This window comes from Enoplosus armatus, chromosome 7 (assembly GCF_043641665.1).
Source record: "Enoplosus armatus isolate fEnoArm2 chromosome 7, fEnoArm2.hap1, whole genome shotgun sequence".
NCBI lineage: Eukaryota > Metazoa > Chordata > Actinopteri > Centrarchiformes > Enoplosidae > Enoplosus > Enoplosus armatus.
This window is the reverse complement of record NC_092186.1, coordinates 16,827,793-16,854,836: the sequence shown is the minus strand read 5'-3', so window position 1 is coordinate 16,854,836 and position 27,044 is coordinate 16,827,793. Positions and strand designations below refer to the sequence as shown.

Below are 27,044 nucleotides of genomic sequence, written 5' to 3'. Positions count from 1 at the left end.
GTTAATCCATAAGCATGAGGCAGAGTGTTAAAAAAGCCTTCTGTAGTAGCCAAATGCATCCAGCACACTCAGTCAGTGACTCTACTGTCACACAGCCAGTAGTCAGTCTAACCCTAGTTCCAGTCAGTCACAATGAAGCTGGTTAGCACCACTGTCTGTGTTTACAACCTGCCATAACTTATCCCTACGTTGCAACATTAACCTAAGATAACCTCCCCTGCCAGATGTGCGGCACAGTGGTAATTAGCTGAAGGAAGCTGAGGAAGAGGCTTCTACACACATGCACAAACACACACACACACACACACACACACACACACACACACACACACACACACACAAGCAGAGAGAGAGACAGAGAGAGAGAGAGAGACAGAAGGCCACAATGAATGTAGCAGGGCAATGTAGATGATAGGTAACACAGACTATGACAGCATCCTTAGGTTAAACATGAGACATGGAGCTCCTCCTGGTGCCGGTACTAGGAACTGCTGTCCAGTAATGCTTGGGGTGATGGTGGGATTTTTCTACTTCAGTTCAACTCATTTCACGCTTGTCTAATTTCTTTCATTTGCCCTTTTCTTCTTAAGAAGTTATTTTTTGTTTAATCTCCAGCATCTTAGCGCATTTCCCCATCAGTCTTATGTTCTTTCTTTCTGTCTTTTTTGTCTCTCCTTTTCTCTCCCCTTCTGCCACTGTCTTTCTCTCAGTGCATTTTTCTCTATATGATACTATATACACTGTAGATTTTGCATGTGTTCTTGTGTGTTTGAGTTTTTCTTATTTCAGTATTACTGAAAAGCATCAATAATAAAAACCCCTTCCTACTTTTCACTGTTTTGTTTTTGTTCGTTACAGATCAATGTGCTACAATCCAAGAGAAGATCAGAAATCCTGAAATCAGTAAGTATGCTTTTTCTTACTCATCAAATGATCTGTGCAGCAGCCTGATGTTCTCTCTGAATATTCACTATCATCCACAGATGTTGTCCTTCATGTACGCCCACCTGACATTCTTCCACCAAGGATATGACCTCTTCAGTGAACTACAACCTCTAATGAAACTGCTCGGAGGACAGGTACAGGCTACAGTATGCACACACAAACAGTCAGTCACCCATGCAGTATCTGTGTGCATCAAGACGTTTGACAGTCACTTAAACACTAAGCCTCAGCAGCAGTTATACAGTGCTTTGTGTTCTCTGAGGAAATGAACTACAGAAATGCTGAAATTGAACACTTGGCAACCAGCTAAATTTAAAGTCTTCTTGCTAAATGGACAGATTGTTGCTCAACTTGTTGTGATAAGCTAATTTTGTAAGCATAATTTTATAAACATGTATTTAAACATATTTGTATGTAAAACTTGACATGTCGTTTTTGATAACAATAATGAGTGATGATGTAAAAGAAATCTATTTTTCTTGGTCAATATTACTTATTTACTCAACATTGTATCACTCGTGTTTTGTTGATGTAATAATATATAAGATAAGAAATATGTGTAAAACAGTTTTTATTACATTTATTTATCTTTTTATTACATTTTATTACATTTTTTATTATTACATCATGCAAATTTCCCTGCTGAGGGATTAATTAAGGATTATCTTATTTTATCTTTTTGAACTAACAGACATATATTTTATTATAATTTGTCAATTTTATATTGTATCCGCTATTGCATTTATTTGTTGTCAGAAGGTATTATATAACGCTGCGTTAACTTTGTCAGCCAAAACAACTATTCATGCTCTATGCTCTCAGTTTCACTTCTTTCATTTAATTAAAATGTAATAATAAACGCTACGCTAGTCCTGGACAACACTTGCAATGTTATTAGAACATACAGTATAAACTCGCGACTGCAACATAAACAAACATGAATCTATTTTGAGCCAAGTAGCGGAATAAATGTTAGCTGAGTTTACATACCAGTGCACCGTCAAGGGTAAACACTTATTATTAGACGAGGACAATATGGTTCGATTACCTAACCAGCGTTCCTGTTCATTTAGAGCTTGGGGGAGGGAGTGTTTCAGGTGATGACTCTGAAATGTAACATCTTCTTAGTGTGTACATAAGTGGTACTGGGTTAACACTGGCATCATTAGGAAGCAGTACAACTGCACTTTGACCTTCTGCCTTCACCTCCAGACGACCTCTCTCTCCTCTTTGTGTGTGTCTGCCTGCTGCTATCTTTTCGTCACATTTCAGCTCTGTGTGTGTCTGTGTGCATCCTCTGATAAACAGAGCCTTCCCTCTCAGCCAGAGGATGGCCCGAATGTGGCTTTAAGATGGTAATCAGAGTGAAGCTGCTGTTACAGTGAGCAGGAATGAGGAAGAAAGCAACCAGAGGGCTGGAAAAAGGTTTTCCCACAGTCAGACTCATAGGGTTGACAGTCAGCTGAGCTGAGAAAAGAAACCCAAGATTGATGCTGAAGGTTGTGGAGTATAAACTCTGAGGCTGGAGCAGAAGGAGAGCTGAATGAGAGGATGATATTTCTCAAAATTGGGCGCAAGACCAAGAAAGACAAGAGTCCAGCCATGGAGTGGGGAGCTGGAGAGTAGAGGGAACTGCTGAAGAGAAAAGTGTAGCTTGTAAACATGTTTTTCTGATGTTTGGACCAACAGAAAACTGACAAAAAGGAACCAAACAGGGTTTTTTTTTTCATTTGAGAAATGGAAAAAAAGACAATTTTTTAAAGCCAGATCTGAAGAGTCAGGACCTCTAAATTGGATTGGAGAGGAGACTGTGGTTTCTAACACTCGTTCTCTGAAGTTTGAACCATCTGACGTCGGTACGATCAAGAAGTTGACAGAAAGAACCAAAGAGTGCCGGGAAAAGAAAAGGGGGAAGACAGGACCCACTTTGAAAAACAGATTTTAGGAAGGGATAAGAAGCAGAATGTAATCTTCTCAAAGCAAAAAGTGATTGAAGTAGAATGGAAGGGCATGGACTATAAGCCCTCAACACTCAAAAGACTGCAAGGATTGTGTGAGGAAAAAGGGAGAGAAGAGCAAAAGACTGTTTTAGAAACCAGATCGTGGAGAGGGAGGGAAAGAGAGATAGAGGGAAACCGATGAACAACTGAAGTGTAACTGCGTTGTCTGGATTGTAAGCTTGTCCCACTGAATTTGGAGCAGTGCAAAACTGAAAGGGGAAGAAGATCAGAGGCCCAAGCTGTGGGAAGCTGTGACAAGAGGATTGTGGATTTGTATTTCTTTTCTTCTCTCCATCATGAAGCTGAAGAAAGTGGAGAGGCTGTGCAGGGAGGTGTGGAGGAGCTGTCAACAGGTCTGAGAATATGACTTGATCCCTGTTACCAATGAGAAAGTGATCAAGGGTGGGAAAATTAATACTAGTATATTTTGGTATTTTATTCTATAATTAAAGTAGTGAGATGATAGAGGTGGGAGGTAAACAAATGGCTGACGTATAGTTGTCTTGCATGATATTGCCAACAGTGTTGTTTTACTTGGTAACCTGAAAATTAAAACTTAAACTGTTACAGTAATGTTCCTGTGGCTGTTGTTAATGAGCCGGCTTATAGACAACAGCTCAGTAACTGATACAGTAGGGGGATGATGAGACACTAAAATACGGAAATATCATCTGAATGAATGAATGACCACTGTATGATTCATATTAAATATGCTACTTTTTCCATCCTAGTCTCTAGACTGCCTCTAAAAATAAGATTTTGTGCTGATTTCATTCCATGACACAAAGCCTCAGGGTCGAACACATGTAGAGTGAATATATCATTCAAAAGGATGCTTTGTATCTTTTCCATGAATCATGCAGTTTGTCATCGTAGATACATGTCGAGACAGATGTGAGCAGAAGGCCGAGTGACCAAAATGCCTCATTGTGGTCAGCAAGCAACAAACGCCGGCAGAATGAAACATTTGAGGCAATTGTCTCTGCTGACATCGTCAGTGGGGACTGCATAGTGAGATAGATAAGATGTTAAAGTTAAAGTGAGTCACTATCACAAAATATGTGGGTAGCTACACACACACCTGCCTTGCAGATACAGATAGAAGCAGATAGGCGGCATGGACTGGACTGGACTAGTTGTTATGGTGAGACAGGGGAAAACATTTCCCATCTGATGTTATCAGCCTGCCCCTCTGCTGTCCACCCATTTCCTCTCTAAACAAAACAAAAGACCCGGCTCCCTCAAATGCTGTCTCTAAAATCATTCCAGTGGCAGCATTTTTTCATATTTTCCTCAAAAGTAATATATTTTGTGAAAGTCAATTAAGCAGAGAGTAAGTATAATGGTATTTTACTGAAAATATTAGCTTTTAAAAGCTACAATGCAAAACTTTACGGCATCAGAAAGGAAGTTAAATGTTCCGCCCTCTTCTGTATCATTTGACACACTGGCTTCTCTCTAACCACTTAGTATGATTTGCCATTTAGCTTGAAGTTGTGGTACAGTAACTGGCGTCTGCAAAGTCACCACAGGCAGTAGAAGCATATGATGAACACGGCTAAATTGTAGTAAACATGCAACACTCATGTTTAAGATGCAGATACTGATCCTTTTGTGTTTGAGGCTCGAGACATGATTTAGGTCACATTGTGGCAACAGGCTAAAAACAGGCACAGAGTTGAATTTCACTGCTGTAAGGCAAACTGGCATATTTTCGGCATCACCCTATGACCTCCAGCATTTTATTGAAGTCCATTTTTCATTTCTTGCTTTCCTCTCTGCTCAAAAGATCCTTTGTTTTCCTCTCTACATGCGATGGTTACTCGTGGGGATGAGGAGAATCAATCATCCACCATCCAATTTCACACATGATGAATCCTCTGAAGCACGGTCCATTTTGTTTAGAGGAGAAGGCCTGTCTTGTCTCAATGTGGCCTGTAGAGAAGTTGTTTATGCTCTCAAGATTGGAAAAGGAAATAAAGAAGCATCAGTGCACACATACGTACACCTTTTTAAGTGCAGTTGACAAAAAAAGTCTTTCATTTTAATGGCGTTAGATTGGAAAACTGTCAGACCACCTACCGTTCTTACCTGCTTTTTCGTTTATCATTCCGTGAGATAAATCAAAAGAAAGAATGTGATGAGTTCATATTTTGAATATAAGAATGAAATTATTTGTTGGGTCATTTTGGGTTTAAGTCCTGTTGAATTTACCCAATACAGGAAATGCCATTTCTGAAAAGAAAAACCTCAAAAAATGTGTTTGTGAAAATTTGTTCATGCTGTTTTGATTTAAATACGTGTGACCAGGTGGTTTGGTAAGCTTCAGTAATCAGTTGTTCTGTCTCTTGCAGTTGGACCAGCTGGTGGTGGATGCTGCCAAAGAGAAGAGGGACATGGAGCAGAAACACTCTACCATCCAGCAAAAGGTACACTCACTCAATATGGTCCCATCTTCACTTAAATTTAAACACAAATGTACAAAGCACATGCAAACTAAAATACAACATAAGTAAGTGCGCAATTGTGAATGAAAATCATCACAACTTTATCCTGCGTTCCTCTGCATAGCAACCTGAATAACACTGAAATGTAAACACACACTCATATATTCTGTGTGTGCTCTTGCGTGTGTTGTAACTTTATGGCTGGTAGATCCTCTTGCATTTGGTCACAAAGCCTTTCTTATTACTCTCAGGCCTCCTCCCATTAAAAGTAAACCCTCAGCACTCTGCTGGGATCTCACAGGACTTACCTTATACCCCACTACCAGGTGCTCTTACCCACTAATCACAACGTCCCTCAGTTGGTACCACCAGGCTATAATATTATATTGTCTGGTTGAATAAAATTCCAATGACAAATCAATTATTTGCTATTGAAAGAGATATTACATATAAAATAATTTGCCCAAGGGAGCATTCATATACTAAAGCCATTGATTTCAGCCATTTACTGTACATGTACATTATTTGAATGAATGGAGGTAGTACTCTGTCCTCAGGGGTAATAATAATAATAATAATACACTTTATTTATATACAGCTGTTCTTGACAACGTTCACATAAAGTTAAAATACAATAAAACAATATTAATAAAATATAGATAAAATTAAATTAAATAAAATTCACTCAGAGATAAAAGCTTTTTTTTAAAAAGTAATGTTGTAAGAAGAGATTTAAAAGCAGTGACAGATTTGGCAAACCTAATCTCAGCAGGTAGGTCACTCCAGAGTTTGGGGGCCGAACTGCAAAAGCCAGATAGCCCTCGTTTACCATTCGGCCCCAGAGAATGACCAGAAAGCCTGAGCAGATCTGAGTCGATCTAAGAGGGCGCCCAGGCTCATAAGGGTTTAGTAGATCTTTGATATAATTAGGGGCCTGGTCATGTAAAAGCTTGAAGGTCAACAATAATGTTTTTAAATCAATGCAGAATTGAAGTTATATGATCTCATTTTCTTGAAGCGGTGATCCTAGCAGCAGCATTTTGAACCAATTAAAATTGAAAGAAACATGACTGAACTACCTTTTTTACCTCCTCATCTAAACAAAGGCCAGAATCAAATAAAGCACCCACATTTCTTGCAGTTGCCTTGGTAAGGTGATCCCTAAGGATGATCTCAGCCACACGCCCATACATTATTGACGGCTGACGGAAACCTGTTTCCAAACAAACAAGGTTGGGTTTCAGTACTCTCCCATCTCTGGTCAATGAGTCACACTTTTTGATGTGTTGCCTACTAGAAGGGTGCACCACAGGTTTTGACATATAAAGAGGCAATAACAGATATTGGGTACTCAAAACTGTCAGAGCATTTTTTACCCCTAAACGTTTCCTAGATATCAAAAAACATTTCTGCTTTCTGTTCATTTTGGACACACTGATCTCTTCTAGGAACCCTCAACAATAAAAGTTGAGCAGGATGTAGGGTGTTATGTTACAATATGTGGTGGTGATTAATTGCCCTTAGCTTTAATTGTACATGACACAGCGCCATTAACTCCAGACAACATCTGCCAGTTCTTTACCCAGCTGCTGGGCCTCTGTTCATTTGTCTGCCTTTCGTTTGTCTGTTGTTTTGTATTTTTTTGTGTCTTGCCTTCTCCCTCTGTGTTTTTCTTTGGCCTCTCGTCCTCTCTCGCTCTCTCTCTTCCCTCTTGCTCAGTCAGTGATGGTACGTGTGCCAACTTCCGCCTGTCCTTGAGCACCTATCCTCCACCTCCCCTCCCTCAATTTATCTAGATGCTATTTTTACATTGTCTCGCTCCCACTGCTCTTTCTCGTCTGGCTGTTTATACACAGACACTCCTAACCAACTGTCTCTTCTGTTCTTCTACTACTGCTCTTCTTTTCCCCATCTCTTCTTCTTCTACTCACTTCAGGCTGCTCTGCAGGTAAGCAGTGTTACTCTTCCTTTTTTTCCCCTCACTGTCATTTCTGTGTCATGTTTGCATGGTTGGATAGATACTGTACACTTAGCTGTAACTGCTTGGACTCCTCCTCTGCAGCTCACATCATTTGTAGTGAGACAAGCGAGCTAATTCGACATGACATTAAATTGGCAACTTGCATGATGGTGCCATGCGTGTCCTTGTGCCTTTTGCAGTTAATGTGTGTATATGTCACCCTCAATTCATTAATCAAATTAAGTGTTTTGACACCATTATGCCTCATTGCCCAAGACTTTCCACTCTGTATCATGCTGCTTGTCTTGTGCTCAGTTATTTACAGATGTTAAACCAACTAAAGTATGTTTGGTATTTGCTTACTAAGGGCAAGAAGGATGGTCTCTATCACATATCTCTGTGTTCTCTCTCAAAGGTGTCCAGTTGAATGAAGTGAAGCATATTAATAGACTCAGTATGGGCATGATGTCCTACAAGTGCAGTGGAAAAGAAATGTAGGAAATGAAAAATCCCCAACATTAATATTTCCCCAATGTTGCAGGTCAGAGTTCACAAATGTTATTTAATGTAATATTAGGCTGATACTCTTCCTTAGGCGGACTTGAAGTGAGTGACCAGGTTGGGGTTTAGCATTATTTTCTCAGGTCTGTATATGGACTTGTACTCGCTGTGCCAGGGACCATATCTGTGGCCTTTTATGATTGGGTCTGTTACCCATCAAGCTACTTTACCACCTTGTAATAGAACATACAATGCTGATTTAATGAAGTGTAATTAGTATAAACTGATCTGATGATCTATATCAGCCTTATTGACTAGGCTCATTTGCATCAACATTAACAAAACAGCGTTGGTGATGCAAGTCGTTTACTTGTGGTGCTATCCTCATCACTTAGAAGTTGAAAAATGTGTGAAGGTTGGGCACACTGGCAGTGTTGTGAAACTGGGCACTGTGCAGAGAATGTTTCTTTTATACCTGAGTGTGAGCCAGAGGGTGAGTTTTGAAAGCCAGAAGTCTTGTTAAGTCATTGGTGAATTGTTAGTATTTAATGAATGAATGTCATTATGTGTTGTATGCCTGACACTGAAACCTTTACATTTAGGATATTTTATATTATAAACCTTTCCCATTATCATTGAATTAATGAAACCTTCTATCCTCATGAGAGTTAGAGGGGGTCGTAAGGTTGTGTTTGTATGCTTCCTATCTCCCTGTGTGCATTATTCAGCTGCTGCACTGTGACCACAGGGCATGACAGTGTCACAATGGTGCTGCAGGAGAGAGAGACAGGCTGCTGACTTCATGATTTTTCTGTCTTATCTCGTAAAGAAACAAAATGTCATTGGTTTTGAACTAGCTATGGTATTAAAATGGACTGATTGTTTTTCTGTGATAATAAGCCAGAATTTCTTAACAGTCACACATTTTAAAGGCTCAAACATTACAGACATTCAGCATGGTTAAGGGATTGACTACTTTATTTACACACACACGAGTGAGGGGAAACGCTGAATGCACGTCTGTTAAGCTGAAGTCAGTATAAATGTTTGATGCCCGAGCTCTTCTGCACGGCCCACTTGATTATTCTAACCCAACAGTCACACAAGCATCACACACACACACACACACACACACACACACACACACACACACACACACACACACACAGACACAGGTGACCTTCACTTAGCGCATGAGGCCTCGGGAGGAGGAGCAGTAGAGGCAGTGACGAAACTTTTGATAGACTTACACAGCCACAGGAGAGGAGGAGGAGGAGAGAGTTTGTTGAAGGGACAGGCCACGCTGCTTAGAGTCACAGACTGGCTTCGAGATGCTACACAGGGAGACTTTGAGATAGCGAATATTCATCGGCCTCACGGGGAAACACTCACACACACATACAAGGTGGCTCACGCTCCATCAGATCTATGAAAAATGAAGATTTTCAGCCGCTTCCACTATGTTTGGTATCTGGTGAGTGCACCTAAAGGAGGAAAATTGAGTCAGAGTATGTGTGTGTCCATGCATACGATAGTGTCTCCGTGCCTGTGGCTATTTATAGTAATGGTCTGTGTTTATGTTTGTGCCTCTTTAGCTTGAGTGTTTTCTCTTGTCTGTACGCCAGTTTTTATTTTGACAAATCCATGATATCTAAAATTCCTGTGTGTATGGAAATACATATTTCTTTTATCTGTTCTCTTGCTGTGTGTGACATTTTAGGAGGTGACTGAGCTCGACTCTGACTACCGCAACTTTTGCGCTTGGAGGTCGACCTCCGTACGTAGAGTTACCGCATTGATTTCCATCTGACTTCCGTTTTGTAACCCTACCTGCTCCTGTCTCTCATCTCCTCTCCTGCACACGCTAAGAGACTGCATTGCAGTGTTTGTGTAGTTTTTTGCACCTTGGTCTGTTTGTTCAGAGTGTTACACATGCATTTGTGTTGAAGTGTCTTGATTATGCAGCATGTTTATCTCAGTGCCTCATTGTTGGTGCCAGTTTGCTACAATGAACTCAGGTTGCTGGTCTGATGTCTGTGAGTGGTTTGTTGCTTTGCAGTCACTTTTTTGCTTGTTGGATAGTAAGTGAACATATCTCTGTTGTCAGGCGAAAACCTTGCATCTCTAAAATGTTTCAAGAACGAAAAACAACAGCCTGACCAATAGTTTGACCACTACCTGTTTTTAAATGTATGTAACAGGGTTGAAAATGGTTTCCCAGGCCCAAGCAGTCACAGAAATGTCTCAACCCATAGTTGAAACAAGAGAACCAGAAAGGTTTTCACATGACAGCAACAGTGTTGCACTATATGTGTTTCATTCTTTGGCCTCTGTCTTAATTAGGATTGTGTATGGTTGTATGGATATTTGAGCTTGTGTGTGTGTATGTACATGTGTGAATTAAGACACACATGTATCAAAGAGGTCAGTGGTGGTGTCATCATATTGAGGTTCTGAGTTATTCATAATGCATCAGTGTGACTTATTTTTCTGTACATTGTTAGCTTAAACTAGTTATTAGAATAAATGTGAGAATTGTGTAGCCCTTCTCCTGAGGCTAATTTTGTCCCACCTCTAGGAAAAGGTGATTTGTTGAATGCCTGTACTGGTACTTTCCATTGTCTTTCTGTTCAGAAGCTTAATACAGACACATGTTGTTCCCCTTGTGCATCCAAAATAACCTGTGTTGTTGTCCTAGTGTATGTCATGCTGGAAAATTGTGCCTGTCTGTGTGTGCATCCATCTGATACACCATGGTATCTTAAGCTTTTGCTCAGGTTACATCTAGGCAACATCCATGCACAAGCAGACAACGTGCAATAGAATTAAAGAGAGACTGAGAGAAGTGATGTTGAAGCACACAGTGATTATACTTCTACATCAAACACACATACAGTATATATACCTGTAGACTGTTGAGTGTCACTGTAGTCTGCAACGTGTAGATTTTAGGTTGCTTGTCAGACTGAAGTTTCATGAAGCACACATGTTTAGATTAGTGTAAATGTCTGAATACACTTTATGCTACGTGCTTTCACCTCAATTTCAGTCAATTTCAAGACTCAGAATGCAGTCAAAATATTAGTAGGATGCAAAAGCTCTCACCAATTTTATAGTTTCCTCCACCAAGAATAGGGATTTATAGAATCTTTACGTATTTGTCCTCTCTTTATGTGCATGTTTAGCTTGGTCGCTTTCCAGGAAGTAAACAGGAAATAGTAGCCATTGTCACCACCTGCTGAACGACTGAGGTCATTTCCACTCAGCACAAATAATTATCAATGCTGATGTATTTTACTTACCAAGTTTACTGTACAAGGATTTGTCTGTGGTATATTTTTGTTTATGCTATAGTCTGTTTTGGTGACAGGCAGTTTGTGCTTTTTAAAAAGTAGTTTGACCATTGACCATTAAAGTTGAAGTTAAACCTACTGTATGAAGTAAATATTGCTCTCAATATTTGAGCTCATTTCAATTAGTTGGTTTTATAGAATTATGATCAGAGCAGCACATCTAATAGGTTTCATAATGGAGGACGAGGTGAATCAGACCGGCCTGTCTGTTTCTAGAAGGACGACAGCAAAGATGATTCCACAGCTCATTACAATAACAGACCTCGAGCAGTAATTGGTTGTGGACATGGTGACACCCAGTGTAAATTGACTCCCCAAGGACACACACACACACACACACACATGCATTATGGTGTTCAATGTCACTTGAAGCTGAGAAAGCTGGGAGGGTGTTAGGAAAGTGTGGCAGCAGCTCAGGTAGTTAAAGCTAGACCGGGCGCAGGGACAGTCCCATGACAAAACACCAGACTGGGTTACAGCAGCAGCAGAGTCAGTGAGAGAAAGGAAGCATGAAATCTCACTTTGCAACTTTACTCCTTAGAGGACAATAACTAACTCATTAACTATCTAGCTTAATACCTCATGATATCATTGTTCAGGGCATTTTTCATTCCTCCGTGATTTGTTGATATGGCCTCAGTCTTCATTTAGGGATTGTTTATGGTTTTATGAATGTGTGCAAGTATAGCGTAATGGGGAGACTGGACATGGTGGATGTGGATGAAGGAGAAACTAAAAGAGTCTGAAGCCTTGACACTGTGAAGACAAATCTCAGTAAAGTGGCGTATAACTCAACGTTAGAAGAATTTCTTGTAGATGTATTTTTAATCTCCTTTTTCAGGCAACACATGTAGTCTATTGGAGTAGATTATAACTCTGCAAGCATCAGCTGTGCATGTTGTTTCTGTCTCGCCTGGTTCTTGGTGTGAAACATCATTCAGGTCAGTGTGAGAAGCAGCTTTGCAGTGCTGCTTTGTACGAGGTCACTTAACACAAGTGAGACTAATGGCCCTTATTTGTGAAAAGTGCTGAGTCACTGCTCACCCCAGAAAAAATAACTAAATCAAAGTAGAATATCAAACTAGATCAAAGGAAAATATCAACATTTTAAATGTTGATAATGTGGGAAATGTTTTCTTACCTTTTCTGTCTTTGCTCTCTGTCTTTATTTCCTAACCCTTTGATATTCTTTCCATCTTTCTCTCTCCTTGTCTCTTTTGTTCAGGACTTCTCGAATGACGACACCAAGCTGGAGTACAATGTTGATGCAGACAACGGCATCGCCATGGAGGGTTATCTCTTTAAGAGGGCCAGCAACGCCTTCAAGACGTGGAATAGGTACGACAGACATAGTTCAATTACCATCTTTATGAATACATTTAAAATTCAATTTTATGATAAGGAATAGCTATGGTGGGCTGATCATGGATGTAAAGCACCGTCATCAAAATTTAGAATAGAGATATTAAAGGTGCTTTACATTTTAACATTTCTGCAAGTAACCAGAATTTTCCTATCATGGTCACAAGAATATAATTGGGTTGGATTTAGCAGGAAGAGGTTAATGCTGTACATTAGTTGACCAATTAAATGTAAGTGAAAATACCATTCCTGACAATCATACCAACCCGTGACGTCTTTCTTTTAAAGTTGACTCATATTACTCAGGTTGTATTTATACCTCTGGACCCAACGAACCTCAAGAAGACATGTGCAGATGAGGCTTTGATTGGAATTCCTGCTCCTCTCATGATTTTATTTAGTGAATATAAACAAAAGCAATTAATGTAGTTTTTGAAAGATGTAATGAATTATTGTTTTTTTGACTAAATTCTGCAGATTTCTTTCTTCCAAAATGTATAGTATTATGGTATTTTTAGAATACCATAATTATTACTTCTAGCATAACCCTAACTCTAACTGACTAAACGTTTCTAATCATCAGCTCTCTCTCTAGACATTACCATGTCAAAGCGTGTTATTTTTGGAGTCACTGGAAACTGCGTGTGACTTTGTTTTTCTCGTGATCTCCTTTCAGGCGTTGGTTCTCCATCCAGAACAATCAGCTAGTTTACCAGAAGAAATTTAAGGTATGTCAAGTGACTCCCTGCACCACAATCAAATATGCATGTGTTTGACTTCTAGCACAAATACACAGTCATGTATTTTTAACAGGATGCTGTATTCAAAACAGACATTCAGTGGAGGATAAACCACAGCTGTATGTGAAGATATATTTCTGTGTGTAATTGTTTAATAAGATGCAGCCATTATGTTGAAGAAAAGTATGAGAAACATGTCTGTGCAAAGCTGTTTCACAGATCAAATATAGTCAAATATTGTTGATTATTATTAGTACAATTGGCCAGTTTACTCAGTTGTGACCCATTTCCATGCACCGTGCCGTGCAGGGATTTTTTTGCATTTTTTTTCTACACCCTGACTGCAGGGGATAACCACATCAACCTATGATATAGTCACAGAAATTGACCCAGGTAGTGAGCTTGATGAAAACATTGGCAAACATTTAGATATTTCTAGTGCTTTATTTGTTGCTGAATCTATTTGAAATATTAAGGGAGAAAATATATAAGAATTTAAGGGAGAAATAACTACTGTTATAAAAGAAGTATAAGCAACACCTTTTACAATGTTATATGGAAAATCTTAGGTGTCCAGCGCTGTCTGTCATTGTGTGTGTATTGTGTTTAACCAACGCTGCTGTGCTGTCCCCTCAGGACAACCCGACAGTGGTGGTGGAAGATCTGAGACTATGTACAGTCAAACACTGTGAGGACATAGAGCGTCGCTTCTGTTTCGAAGTGGTGTCACCCACCAAGTAAGTTTGAATCAGTGAAGTATCCCTCCCTGTCAGTCTAATGAGCACTGGAATATGTTACTAAAGGTGGGAAGGTGGAGTAAGCAGTGTACCCACCTCCTACCATATGCACACACACACACACACACACACACACACACACACACACACACACATTCAACAGTTGTGTGATGCTTTTGTGTCCCAACAGGAGCTGTATGATGCAGGCAGACTCAGAGAAGCTGCGACAGGCTTGGATCAAAGCCGTCCAGAACAGCATTGCCACCGCCTTCCGCGACAAGGGAGATGAGGGCGAGGTAAAAACAAATCATTGAGACTGAGTGGATAGTTGAAGGGATTCACAAATACTTTAGATAAATAAATCAATGAATACATCATGAGTAATCTTTAATAACCTGTGTTTTTATATATAACACCAGTTTCCTTTCCTCAATGCCCCAGTTACACCACAGAGACAAAGTTTAATTTCATTTAATTTCATCCTGTCTCCTAATAAATCTTTACCATCCCTCTGTCTGTGTGCATTCCCCCGTCTCTCTCATACCAGAAGCTGGATAGGAAGTCATCCACGTCGACAGGGAGCCTGGACTCAGGTGGGGAGCCGAAGGAGAGATCACTGAAAGGAGAGAGTGCCCTGCAGAAGGTCCTGGCCATCCCAGGAAACACCTGCTGCTGCGACTGTGGCCAGCCAGACCCCCGCTGGGCCAGCATCAATCTGGGCATCACCCTCTGCATACAGTGCTCTGGTATCCACAGGTAAAGTACTGTAATCCTCATAATATATTGAGGTTAAGGACAGCTAGACACATGAGAATGGCAGCAAAAGCAGAACCTGCAATAACAAAGAGTTGTGAAGGAGACAGAAAATGCAAAAAATAGAAAATATCAGACTAAAAAGAAAAAAAACGAATTAAGATACAAAGTCATGAAACTAGCCCTTAACTTTTACATGAAATTGTTTTAAGTTCAAGTTTATTCCAGGAAGGAGAAACTGAGAGGAACTAATAAACTGAGGGAACTAATATCAGCAGAATATATTTGTTTATAAACCACTTTGCAGGAATACAGTTCATTTTGAGTTCATTTTTGTTCAGTGAAAACTGGAAAGGATTAAAAGTAGTCATTGCCTGGTGGCATAATTGTGGAAAATGTTTTCCATTAGGGTCATCGTGTGAAGGCTTTGTACAAAATGTTGGTCCTCAGGGATTTATGAAATGTAAACTCACTGTTATGAACACCCAGTCTGCTCAGGATGATGGGACGGCCTTTAATTACTTGTGCCAGAGTAAAACATTAAATTCATTCAGGCCAAATTTTAATTTACATAACAGTGACCAGGTCAGTCCCATGATATCCATGAAGCAATAATCACCAGGGATTCAGGTTATCTTCCTCACTACAATCTGAAAAACTAATGGACCAGAGTGGGTTCAGAAATTTATGGTCAAAGGTCCCCATTTGTGACCTCTGCAAATCACTCTCGCACTTTCCCTCTAGTTATATCATTTTAATAATATAAACAAAATGGTAACAAAGGCATAGAGCTGTTGGAGTACTGCATGTTTATCTGAAAACCTCTGGGTTTTTGTGATTAAACCCATGAATCTGCAGACCCCAATTTCCACCTTGTGGCTAAACCTTAAACTGCCCTCGTGTGTGTTGAAAAGTATAATGGTCTTCAAGTAATGTCATTGTGCTTTCTTAATGCTTCTTTCTGCAGGAGTCTGGGAGTACATTTCTCTAAAGTTCGGTCTTTGACTTTGGATACATGGGAGCCAGAATTACTAAAGGTGAGTGTGGAAAAACTGGTGTACATAAAAGTTTTAATCAGGTTCTAAAAACAAATTACTGCACACATTTATTTTTTCTTAATCTGTTTTCTTATATGCTTGACAATCATTGTAGAAGGTGTAGCTGAATTAAACATTTCACTGCCTGGTTGATTATCCAGATGGATTTTTTTTTATTTCTAATTTCATTGTACGTCTTTCACAGTTGATGTGTGAACTGGGAAACGGAGTGATCAACCAGATCTATGAGGCTCGGCGAGAGGAGCTCGGAGCCAGAAAACCACAGCCAGGAGATCCAAGGTACAGAAGTATTTTCAGACCAAAATATCTACTTGTAAGTTCTGCAGGAATGTAGATACATAAATATTATTTTCTCACTTGATTTGTGTCCTGGTATTTAGTGTTTTTTCTGTGTCTGACAAAAAACTTAATAGACTAGAATTTGACTTTGGCTTCATTGTGATAAATTCTGCAGTTGGTGTACAGCTTCTGCATCAAACTGATCTTTGAGTAGATAAACTGTAGTAAACATTTGCCAGCAGTAGCCTGACAGCCAGCTTAAATGTCTCACCTTATTCACAAACAAAACCCTGCGCTTCTTGTTACCAACAGACATGAGGTGGAGGCCTACATCAAAGCCAAATACGTGGACCGCCGGTTTGTACGCCGGCCGTCAGACGAGGAGCTTCGCAACAAAGTGGTCTCTCTGAGCAAACAGGAGAAGAGGCTGAGCAGCAGCTCTGACCACCTGCCCCCAAGAGCGCCACCACCCACCCCCAAACTCCGACCTGGTTCAAACGTCTCCGGACAGTCGGGTCAGTAAAAAAAAAAAAGAACAAACATGACACACCTTCGATCCAAGAGTTTGTGTTTTCTGTAACCTTTCCCTCATCTCTGAACTTAATGAATAACGGATGGTTCATAGTATCAAACTAACTCAACCAAAGACATTGATCCTGACCTGGATGGTGTCTGGCAATCGCACAAATTCCCTTTAAAAAGTGTACTGAATTTTAGCTGGATGGATTTAAGACCACTAGGTCCAACAAAGTGTCAGGACTTAATACAGTATTTACCTGTAACGTTTACATTTTGAAAACTGAGATATTAAAAGTCAGTTGATGAAGGCTTGGGCATTGTTGGATCAGTAGTTTTTGATGTCTCATTTATAGATGATGAGCAGTGTTTTATATAAAATTCCTATTTTAAGTTGGATGTTTTCTCAGTGTCTAAATACATTTTTACAAATTCCTTTTTCATTTCTTCTAAATTTCTAAATTTCCTTTGGTTACTAAAGAAATACAACAGGATTTCAGAGTTTAGATGTTTTTGTTTTACCACCACAGAAACAGAACTTTTAGTGCGTCTTTAGAAACAAAATTACACAGCGTCCATAGAGCAAAGCCAGTGTCATTTGTGATTGTGGCCACCTTTTTTATTGTATGCTTTGTGTGATTTTTGCACTGCCGTGGAGAAGTGTCCACCCATTGGCATACTGTGTGTTCTCTGTGAACAGCATATGTCTAAGCCCTCTTTGCCTCCCATTGCTTCTCGTAGTCTGTCGTTTCTAGTGTCGACCGAGCTGGTAGTCTAACTCTCTCTGCTTTCACCCAGCTTTCCTCTCTCTCCTCTTCCTCAATCTCTTGTTCACACTCTCTCTCTCTCTTTCTATCCTCCCCTGGCTGTTCTGTGCTCCTGGACTAACCCCTGCTCTCACCGCCAACCCTAAAACTCCCCACCCTGCTACTCAAATTACACCCTTCGCCTCCCATTATCCCTAACGTAGCTGCCAGCGGCTCGGAGGCCCGCCGCGACTCTCTCTTCTGTCCTGACGAGCTTGACTCACTCTTCTCCTACTTTGACAACTCCTCCAAGCTCAGGAGCAGTAAGTACTAAATGCTTAGTGTTTCGCTTGCTTCTCCACCCCCTTTGTCCATTTTGTATTCACTGCTTTGGGGCTGTGGACTAACAACCCTTCATCCACTCGTCTGTTCCTCCCTCATCCAGACCTTTCTAATGGACCATCCCGTCATGTTAAGAGCATTGCAGAGCGTACCATGTTTTGTTTTTTTCCCCCGGTGGTGGGAAGTGTTTCTCTCACACATGGTTTTGGTCAGTGTCTGGTATTTGCATTTGTATCTGTTTCATCGTATTTTTGGTATTTAGGGACCTGAAACATAAGGTGAAGGTGGGGATCTGTCATCCAGTTCTCTTTCTGTTGATTTCATCCGGTACACTTACTGTAGAAAATATTAGGACCACCTGCTGTTTCTGGTAATCACACTGTGTAGATGTTCAAAAATTGTTTGGTTGGTTACAGAAAAACAAACTCATTTATCAAAAGGCTTCTGTTGAGCTACATAAGGAGGCCGTGTGTGATGATCTGCCAAAATATGTTTACTTTCCACCACTTAAAACAATCAGCAGGAAGGTGCTCCTTCTATTTTATACACTCAGTGAATGACAGCTGTGTGTTGTTCCACAAGTAGTCATTCAGACTTGTTTTACAGTAAAAAGTGCGGACAGCGGCATCCAGAACAGCGCTGATGGGAGCAGGGAGATGCTGGCCAACACGCCCTCCAATAACAGCCTGACAGATGCAGGTAAGACACAACTGCAAACACTCACACTCCTCTGTCATTACATCCCTGCCTATTTAAATCTGAAGCGACCGTCATATTACCCCAGTTAAAAAGCAACATCTTGCACAAGCGTCAGAGGGACAAGGCAAGGCAGGAAAACTGATTACAATGCACAGAGGAATTGACATTTCATATACTTATTGTTGTACTTATTGTTGAGAGGGTTTAGTGGTTAACTTTCTTCCCATTTCTCAGATGCTGCTGAGTCTCCACCCATGGCCATGCCTGCCACACTGCCTCCTCCGTCACCCTGTAAGGAGATGGTTTTCTACGAGCCTAAGGAGTACAGCCCGGGTCTGCAGCTCTACTGGGCCTCGTGTGCCCGCAGCCTGCCGGACATGGCGGAGGCACTGGCCCACGGAGCCGAGGTCAACTGGGTCAACACGGATGACGACAAGAGGACGCCGCTCATCATGGCGGTGCAGGGGGTAAGCATTGTTACAGATAATCCAGCCAGCACAGTATCATTTATTATGCTGATGGGAGAGTTTGAAGGAACATTAACACTTTCACTAATTTAATAAACTAGTTTATGTAGATTTTATTGATTTAGTTATAATTAGAAAGGTAATGAAGTGTTGCATATCTGTGATGGTATATAGTTTTCATGTATGCAAAAAATTGCCAGTGAAACAGAATTACTGATCTTGAGATACTTATAACACAATAACTCTTGTGTGTTTTGTCTCTGGTAAGTAATATAACGTGTTACATGAATTCATTTCAGGGTTCCCTGGTCACCTGTGAGTTTCTGCTCCAAAATGCAGCAAATGTGAACCAGCAGGACGCTCAGGGCCGAGGACCCCTCCACCACGCCACCATGCTGGGACACACAGGGTTTGTCTTACACGTCTCATCATTATTACTTCACCAAACTTTTACTCTGAGAATATTAACAGGGCTCTTCGAAGAGTGAGATGCAATCCAGATTATGTGTGACCTCAAAAAAATGACACGTTTCTCTCTGTTTCAGGCAAGTGTGTTTATTCTTAAAACGAGGAGCAAATCAAAATGCTGCAGACATTGACGAGAAGACACCCCTGACAATAGCTGTGGAGGCGGCCAATGCAGACATCGTCACACTGTGAGTGTTATTCTTATCATCATTATTACTGGTATTATTATTATTATTCTGTGTTTACCAATATTTATTCTGGGAGAATTGTCTGAGCTTCCACCATGTTCAACACAAACAACCAGCACAACTATCCAACACCAATAGTGAACAATTGGTTTGGAAAGTGAAACTAATTACTTTGTGTATTTTTTAAGGCGTTGTAACAGCTTCTGAAAAAAGCTTGGTAAATGTAGAAAGTCAGTGTAATAGTTGAAATAGTAATATTTTAACCTTTTAGATATTGTTTCTAAATAAACCCTGACAGGATGAAACAAGAACCAGACGCAGAGCAGAGATCACACTCATCACCCTGTAGGGAATTATTTTATAAAAACGAACTGACTCATGTTACATTATCACGCCCATTACACAACTGCAAACAAAAGGCATATTTTGTGTGGCATTAACTGTTTCATGATTTTATTACAAGCTAAAAGCATCTATCAAAACCTAAACCAGTATAACTGTCTGCTTTAACCACTGAGTAACAACTTTTTCCACAAGGTGTCACTGCTCTATCAGATCTTTTATCTCTGGATGTAACACAGTGGCCTGTGAGAGTGCTGTTATTTATCAGTATTTCTGTGGGAACGGTTCTTATTGGGCAATAAACTAAAAAAATAAAAATACAACAACTGACATTAGAGGGAAATGTTTAAGAGTTTGATTGTTGACTGTATCTGTGGCTAATGTGTCACTTCCTGTTTCTTGGCCCGCTCCCCAGGTTGCGACTGGCCAAGATGAACGAGGAGATGCGAGAGGCGGAGGGGCCCTACAGCCAGTCAGGTCAATATAACACCAACAGCCCCACCGAGATGCAGTACAGGAAGTGCATGCAGGAGTTTATTAGCCTGCAGCTGGACGAAACTTAATAACTGTCCGCTCTTATTAAAGCATAGGGGCAACATTATCAGAGGAAATGTGAAGCCCACGTTTCAGTGTTGGGGTCAGTTGACTGAAAAACTGCAAATGAACCCAGATAATTCATTCTCAGTGGTTTGATTACAAATTGGACACATTTTTCATTTTTAAGAGACCTCCAGGTTGGGGGAAATTTGATCCACTGAGCCCAACTCTGTCAGTGTTGCTCCTGTGAGTGCGAGCACTGTCTTATCCGCCCAGCTCCTGCCAGTTGCCGGACCAGCTCCACCTTGGTGTGGTGTAACGTGAGGTGCTAGACTGTGTCAACATGACAGGGTTAAAGCCATCAACTCTGGACATTACCGAAGAGTTTTGTTCCAAAGTGGAACATCCACATTTTCAATTAAGTGACTGTTATTAATGTAAGATGATTGATAGCACAAAATTTAAAGAAACAGTTTCACTTTTTACTAGATTGTCTGTACGTCCTCCCTTTAATTTTAAATTATTCCACTTGTGCTGATTCCCTCTATTTAAGAGGTGTTCAGTAATTTATAGCAGTTTATGAGAAATTAGTTTTTTGGGCCTAAAATACATTTTATTTTAGTATTGTGTCTCTGCTATCAGTCACAGTATCTTTGCAAAAAACTAGCTACCCAGTAACTGCCACCAGTATCCAGTGACACTCGGACCTCAAAGTGACGGCAGTTTTCACTATCTGGCAATAATTGTGACTTTTGAATGATATTTTTTTTATCATCTGACCAGTTTGGACAGACGCAGTGTGTGTGTGAGTGTGTGTGTGTGTGTGTGAGAGAGAGAGTTTCATTGACCTGTCAGAAGTAATTTATGCACATTCCTATTAATGGTTATGCAATTACTGTACCTTTTTTTTTTTTTTTTTTCCTGCAATTGTATGGTTCCCATTTTATGTCTTAACCATTTTCAAGGCCTGTTTACTTATTTGAAATGTTTGTTGTCCAAACATAATGCATCTTGCTGTAGTGACATGCCTGGTCAGAAAAAAAGTCTATTTTAGAACAGTTTTCTTTTATAAAGATGATTCTAGGAACCGTGTAATAAGTATACTCTCTGTACATTTGTAAATGATGTGCATACGTACATTTCTTTATAGTCTGACAGAATAAGCAGAGGTGAGAGGGTGAGTGCCACGAGGGCGCTCTGTGTTCACATCCTTGCTTTTCTTTTTTGATTGTGTGGTATTTACTTGTGATGACAATATTGTGTCTTGTTATTAGTCTGTTATGTGTGCTTGCTCCTGTAATCACGGGAAATCCAGAATTGTAAGATGATGAAGGCCTTTTAGTGCCATCGCATTGATTGTATCGAATATTAGTGGGTTTTTACTCAAATATAAACAAACCGTCTGAGGATGGTTTATTGTCAAGCAACAAGTGCAATAGTCTAGAATAATATCCATGTAACCATGTATAGATTTGTATCACCTGCTTGTCCTAGCTTATATTTATCTTAATCATATGGGAGCTTTACAAAAAAAAGTGAAGTAGATATTCACTAAGAGTGTGGCTACAGATGCAAAGCTCACTTTATTGATGGTGAATGAATAATTGAAACGCACCCCAGTTTCATCCCACGTCTCCATGCAGCCCCAAATCCTGGGAGGGCACCAAAGCACTTTGAGTAAATTGTCATTTCTGCTAATTCACAGTGAAAGAGCAGCGCCCCCTGGTGCTGGCAGAACAGTATGTGATGTTTTGAATGGCTGACCAGTGTGGGGGGATGCGTCCAGTCGTTAGAATAGGGATTACTGATTGTGTTCACAGTTAAATGAAGTTCTTGTGTCCTTTTAGAGTAGATGCTGAGGGGTTGTTAGATTGTAGGGAAAAAAGGGAGTCCTGCATTTATGTGTGTTGACCACAAGAGGGAGGGCTAGGCTCAGAAATGGCGTCCATTTGTCCTAAAAGATTAAAGCATCTTATACTGAGGGCTACATGTGCTGCTGTAGGTAGCCAGACTGTTATTAGCCTGAATGCTGCAGGGTTTTTTAAAAGTGGAATATCCTCCGTGGTGATTTTTCACTTTTTAAAAATAAGTCAGGAATGTTTTGGACCTGAATGACAAAGAATGACACGTAATTCTTCTTTTTTCTTATTGTTATTTTCATGTGCAATGGTTGTTGACAGGGAATGGTACAGAAGCTGTTGCTGGTTGTCGTTGCCTTAAAGGTCAACAGCAGACACACTAACACTGATCATGAGAGGAACAGGAGGAGCAGAGTAGAGTCTGAAGTACGAGCTTCCAGTCGCTGATTGATCCTCCAGTTTGTCTTGCTTTGAGAGACGATTTGCGTAGTTGTCGGCATCAGATCGCTGTCCTCTTTGATACCCGACGGCCTCTTCATCAGCGCCTCCAATCAGTTGATGAATGATGGGACTGATGAGGGATATTCAGGGGTAATGAAAGTAATGAACCCCCCCCCCCCCCCCTTTTTTTTATTACAATTACGGCTCCCTCGACTCAAGTGTTTCTACCTGATTGAGTGTATAAGCAGTGCAGAGCAGCGGTTCTCAGCCTGCGGGTTGCTCTGAGATTTTTGTGGGCATTTAAACATTGATTTATGAAATCTGAGGGGAAGTATGTTTATTTTTTTAAAACATAATGATAATTCTTTTAATACTTTTCATAAATATATTTTTCTTTATTCAGTATTTGTCTCCTGTAGTATTCTGATTAATTAAAAACCTAAAAAAGGGAAAATTTACACTTAAAACTCGAACAGATTGAGAACCGCTGCTCTGTTATAAGAGGAGGAGGCTCTCTCTCTCTCTCTCGTCTTTATTGCTCTCATCCATTTCTCTCTCTGTAAATTCACTCTCTCCGTTCAGTATTTTGCTTTTCTTTTCTCACTCTCCTCCCCAGAGTTTGTGCCTTTCTTCTGTTCTCTGTTCTCTTGTTTTTCTTTGGGGGTGCTGAAGCCAACACAACTGTATTTTTGTACATAAACTCCTGCACTTTAAACACAATACAGTTGTTAACAAAAATGACTCTCTGTGGGCTTGTCTTTTCTTTCCGAGTCGACTTCCAGTTGCTAATTAAAGACTCTGGCCGTTTTTTCCTCAAACATTTGCCTTCTTGCTTCTTCTGTTCTTCCCCATCTTTTCCGCCTCTGCGTTGTTCTGTTTCATGTTTCGAGCTGCGCTGACGCTCTGACAGGTATGGCCAACTTTTTCTTTTTCATTCTTGTTCTGATGATACCGTCACTGTGCATGAGCCGTCCACTCTGTTGAGGTTTTATCCTGCCTTAACCTGCATGACGACACATTAATGATTTCCTTTATTATTATTTTGTTTGTGACACAGTTTAGTCTTAATGACTTGAAGTAATACTTTATTGAACTTTGCAGCAGGTTGATGTGGTGAGGAGGGGGGGGGGGGGGGGGGTGGAGGGGGTGGGCTCAGACTCTGATCTGGTGCTGAAGTGTCTTTGACCTGTTAAAGGGAGAGAGGTAATGAGTTTCTTCTTAGGGATCCTTACAGGGATTGTTGTTACACCAGCATCACCATTAAAATCACAACATGCCGTTCTGACTGACAAATGCAAACAGCACAATTTCTTGTTTTAAAGTTCTGACTTTTCTGACAAAAGTAAACATTTTAGTTTGATACTTGTGTGTGTTACTAAATGATTTGTTGTCTTTTGCGTAATGCTCCTGTGCCACAGCTCGAGATAAAGAGATAGTTACTGTTTTTAGGATGGGTTAATCATGCAGCCCTGTTCTCCATCTCAGTGGTTCCCCACCTCCTTTAAAATGAAGTAATATCTACTTGTCATGACATTTTTTCCCTCTTAGATTGTTTAGTTTGAAAGATCTTTACTGGCCTGAAAAGTGTTCTGTGATTCTAAAGAAAAAAAGTCAGAAAGAATAGTTGTGTGAAACAGATGTTGGGAGCCGTTACTCTGTCTGACTTTTATGTTTTGCCTTTGTTGTTATTGTTGATGTCTTGTGTCCTTGCTTCTCGTGCAGGAGATGAAACCTACCAGGACATTTTCCAGGATTTCACCCACATGGCCTCCAACGACCCGGACAAGCTGAATCGTTACCAGCAGTACGATCAGCAGAAACCCTGACACGACAGCAACGCCGTCCTCTAGCAGTCAGAGACAAAACCATGTCTGGAAAGACGCTGTCCACTTCCCCTCCAACATCATTGAGCATTAAGGCCGGTTGGTGCTGCCACAGCTGGAACCATGTCACCATATCTAACGTGGCCGAAGCTCCTGTTCATCAAATTGTATTAATTTGACTTGCAGCTGTGATTAGAGCTGTATTTGAAAACTACAGGCTTTTCACTCAAGTGAACAGTAAACCTCACTTTTTTAAGTTTAAACTGTGCTTCCCAGTAGGATCTATTACAATAAGTGAATGGTACAGTGTTCAAGCCTTTGAAAGGATTTACAAAGTCACAAAAACATCAAATGATAGTTGGACTCAGTCTGAATGTAGAGCTGCCATCAAGGCTGTCAGTTATTTTGAGTTTAATCTTTAATGTCACACTTGCTGACAGAAGATCATTTCTGTTTTTTAATATATTAAGAGTTGTGAAGAGGTAAGTGCATGACAGACTGTTAAATACTCCATTTAAATGTTTAAGTGCTTCCTCTTTTCAATAGGATTCTCTTTATGAGCATAGGCAAATGCTACAGGATCTTTTTTATCTTTTTTGTATCAAAGTTTTGCTTTTAGCGAACTCTCGGCAGCGTATATACGACAACATGCTTTTACTTATTTGCACAAATCCCTTTTGTCTTAAAACGCCACTGATGTTTACCAGTTTTGATGGTGAGACTTTGACATGTTAAACAATGTACAGTGATTGTGGAAGTAAACATGTTATTGATGCATGTGTAATGTTAAATAGACAACAGTTTTTTGATTTTTAAATGCTAGTTATTTTTGAACACGTTCCTCTTCCCCATGTTGTCGCCACATCAGTAGCTGCAGAACGTGTCGGTGAAGCAATCAGCCCTTCAACGTCAGCGTGATTTTGTGAAATTAAAATAGCTTCAGTGGTGTCGAGATGATTGTTAGTTTTTAGATTCAGTCTCTTGCTGATATGAGATTAAAAAGTTAAGATGTACAGGTAAAGAACTCTATAATAGTATGGACCTATAGAGTATATGTGGCCATTTTATTCTTGATGGTCCTAGAAACATCAGTAACACTGTATTTTACAGGTTCGGAATTTCCTGACAATTTCATAGGATGTTTCATGGAAGGAACTGTGTAGTTTGGTATTAATTATAGGGAATATAGGATTTTCCCTGTAAATGTTCATTTGATACTGGAAACTTTAAGTTAAAATCCTGACATATTTAAATCTTATCTGCTGACAAAAAAATTACTGAATGAACGGCCGCTTTCAGCTCTAACACCAGTGAAAAATGCTTACAATTACAAACAGTAATGCTGGATTATGTGTATGCATTGTTTCCTGTGAATTCTTGCCTGTTGACAAATTTAATATTTTTGCATGTTCAGCTAATGCAGGCAGATAATTGAACTTAATTAATGGAAGTGTGCCAATTGAACACTGTCTCTCTTTCCCTGTGATCAGTAGAAATTATTAGGAAATTATTTTGGAAATGACTAACCTGTTAAATAAAGTGTTACAGAAATACTGCACGTACAGTCTGCAAAATGTCCAGATGTTTGGAAACACACACAGTTGCACTTTTTATTTTTATTTAGTTCAGACAACATTTTCAAGTCCAGAAGTAAGTCCTCCAAATTTCATAGATATATGTTATGTGCTGTAGGTTTGTGTCTTAAAAAAAAAATTCTATATGATACATAGTAAGATACAATCTGAAGCGCAGAGGAAACCTTTGGCAGATGCAACATGGGATACAATTCTTGTACATTTTGTACAGATGCTTTTGAATTCTCCAGAGAACTGAAGTATAATGTTAGTGGTACTTGAATCATTAAATAAGCTTTTGTAAATGCTGTTCTTTGTATCCTTTGGTAATTTTAGCCCATTTTATATTGCCTGTCTGTATACCTCTGTATACCAGTATACATGTACTGTATATTCTACCTGTAAGAACTTCAATACATATGGACTGAGGATTCATCACTGAATGTTGAGTCTTTTTTTCTTTTGCTTTGTCTCAACGTTTAATTTCAACCACTTTGCCTCATTTGGTTTCATTAAAGTCATTCAAGGATGTGTTAATGTGACTGCACATTTTACTTCAGACGTAAATGGTTTCGTTCAAAATACGATATGGAGCTAGTATCACATCTATCTCAGCTCAGTTGCTTGTGCGAAGCCAAAGAGAAATTCTTTTGCTGCTCATTTCTTTTCATTTTAAAGTGCTTTGTCATTGATTTGTTTTTCAAATATTCATTAAAACCCTAAAGTACATTCACGCCAAGACCCAGTCGAACATCACATCTACATTTTTGCTTCTATCAGGGCAAACGGGAAGATTGTATCCAAGGGAAGGAATCAAGAAAATGAAAAGTGTTAATACACACAGTCACACAAAATAACTGAAGGCAAAAAGGCTTCTAGGCCATAAAGGAGTCCCACGTCCTCTCAG

The 27,044-nt window shown here is 39.9% G+C and overlaps 1 protein-coding gene across 1 annotated transcript in view; it reads left to right on the top strand.

Annotated features, from left to right (window-relative positions):
- The window catches only part of acap2b (ArfGAP with coiled-coil, ankyrin repeat and PH domains 2b), a 49,163-nt gene extending 22,591 nt beyond the window's left edge, over positions 1–26,572 (top strand). The window contains exons 7-23 of the mRNA XM_070908390.1: positions 859–903; positions 984–1,079; positions 5,300–5,374; positions 12,432–12,544; positions 13,245–13,296; positions 13,945–14,045; positions 14,236–14,341; positions 14,593–14,801; positions 15,766–15,835; positions 16,041–16,135; positions 16,448–16,650; positions 18,346–18,438; positions 18,673–18,905; positions 19,205–19,314; positions 19,451–19,561; positions 20,319–20,380; positions 24,463–26,572. Of these exons, the coding sequence (XP_070764491.1) occupies positions 859–903; positions 984–1,079; positions 5,300–5,374; positions 12,432–12,544; positions 13,245–13,296; positions 13,945–14,045; positions 14,236–14,341; positions 14,593–14,801; positions 15,766–15,835; positions 16,041–16,135; positions 16,448–16,650; positions 18,346–18,438; positions 18,673–18,905; positions 19,205–19,314; positions 19,451–19,561; positions 20,319–20,380; positions 24,463–24,566 (1,878 nt within the window). The 3' untranslated portion in view covers positions 24,567–26,572. The remainder of the gene's footprint in view (positions 1–858; positions 904–983; positions 1,080–5,299; positions 5,375–12,431; positions 12,545–13,244; positions 13,297–13,944; positions 14,046–14,235; positions 14,342–14,592; positions 14,802–15,765; positions 15,836–16,040; positions 16,136–16,447; positions 16,651–18,345; positions 18,439–18,672; positions 18,906–19,204; positions 19,315–19,450; positions 19,562–20,318; positions 20,381–24,462) is intronic.
- The last annotated feature ends 472 nt before the right edge of the window (positions 26,573–27,044 follow it).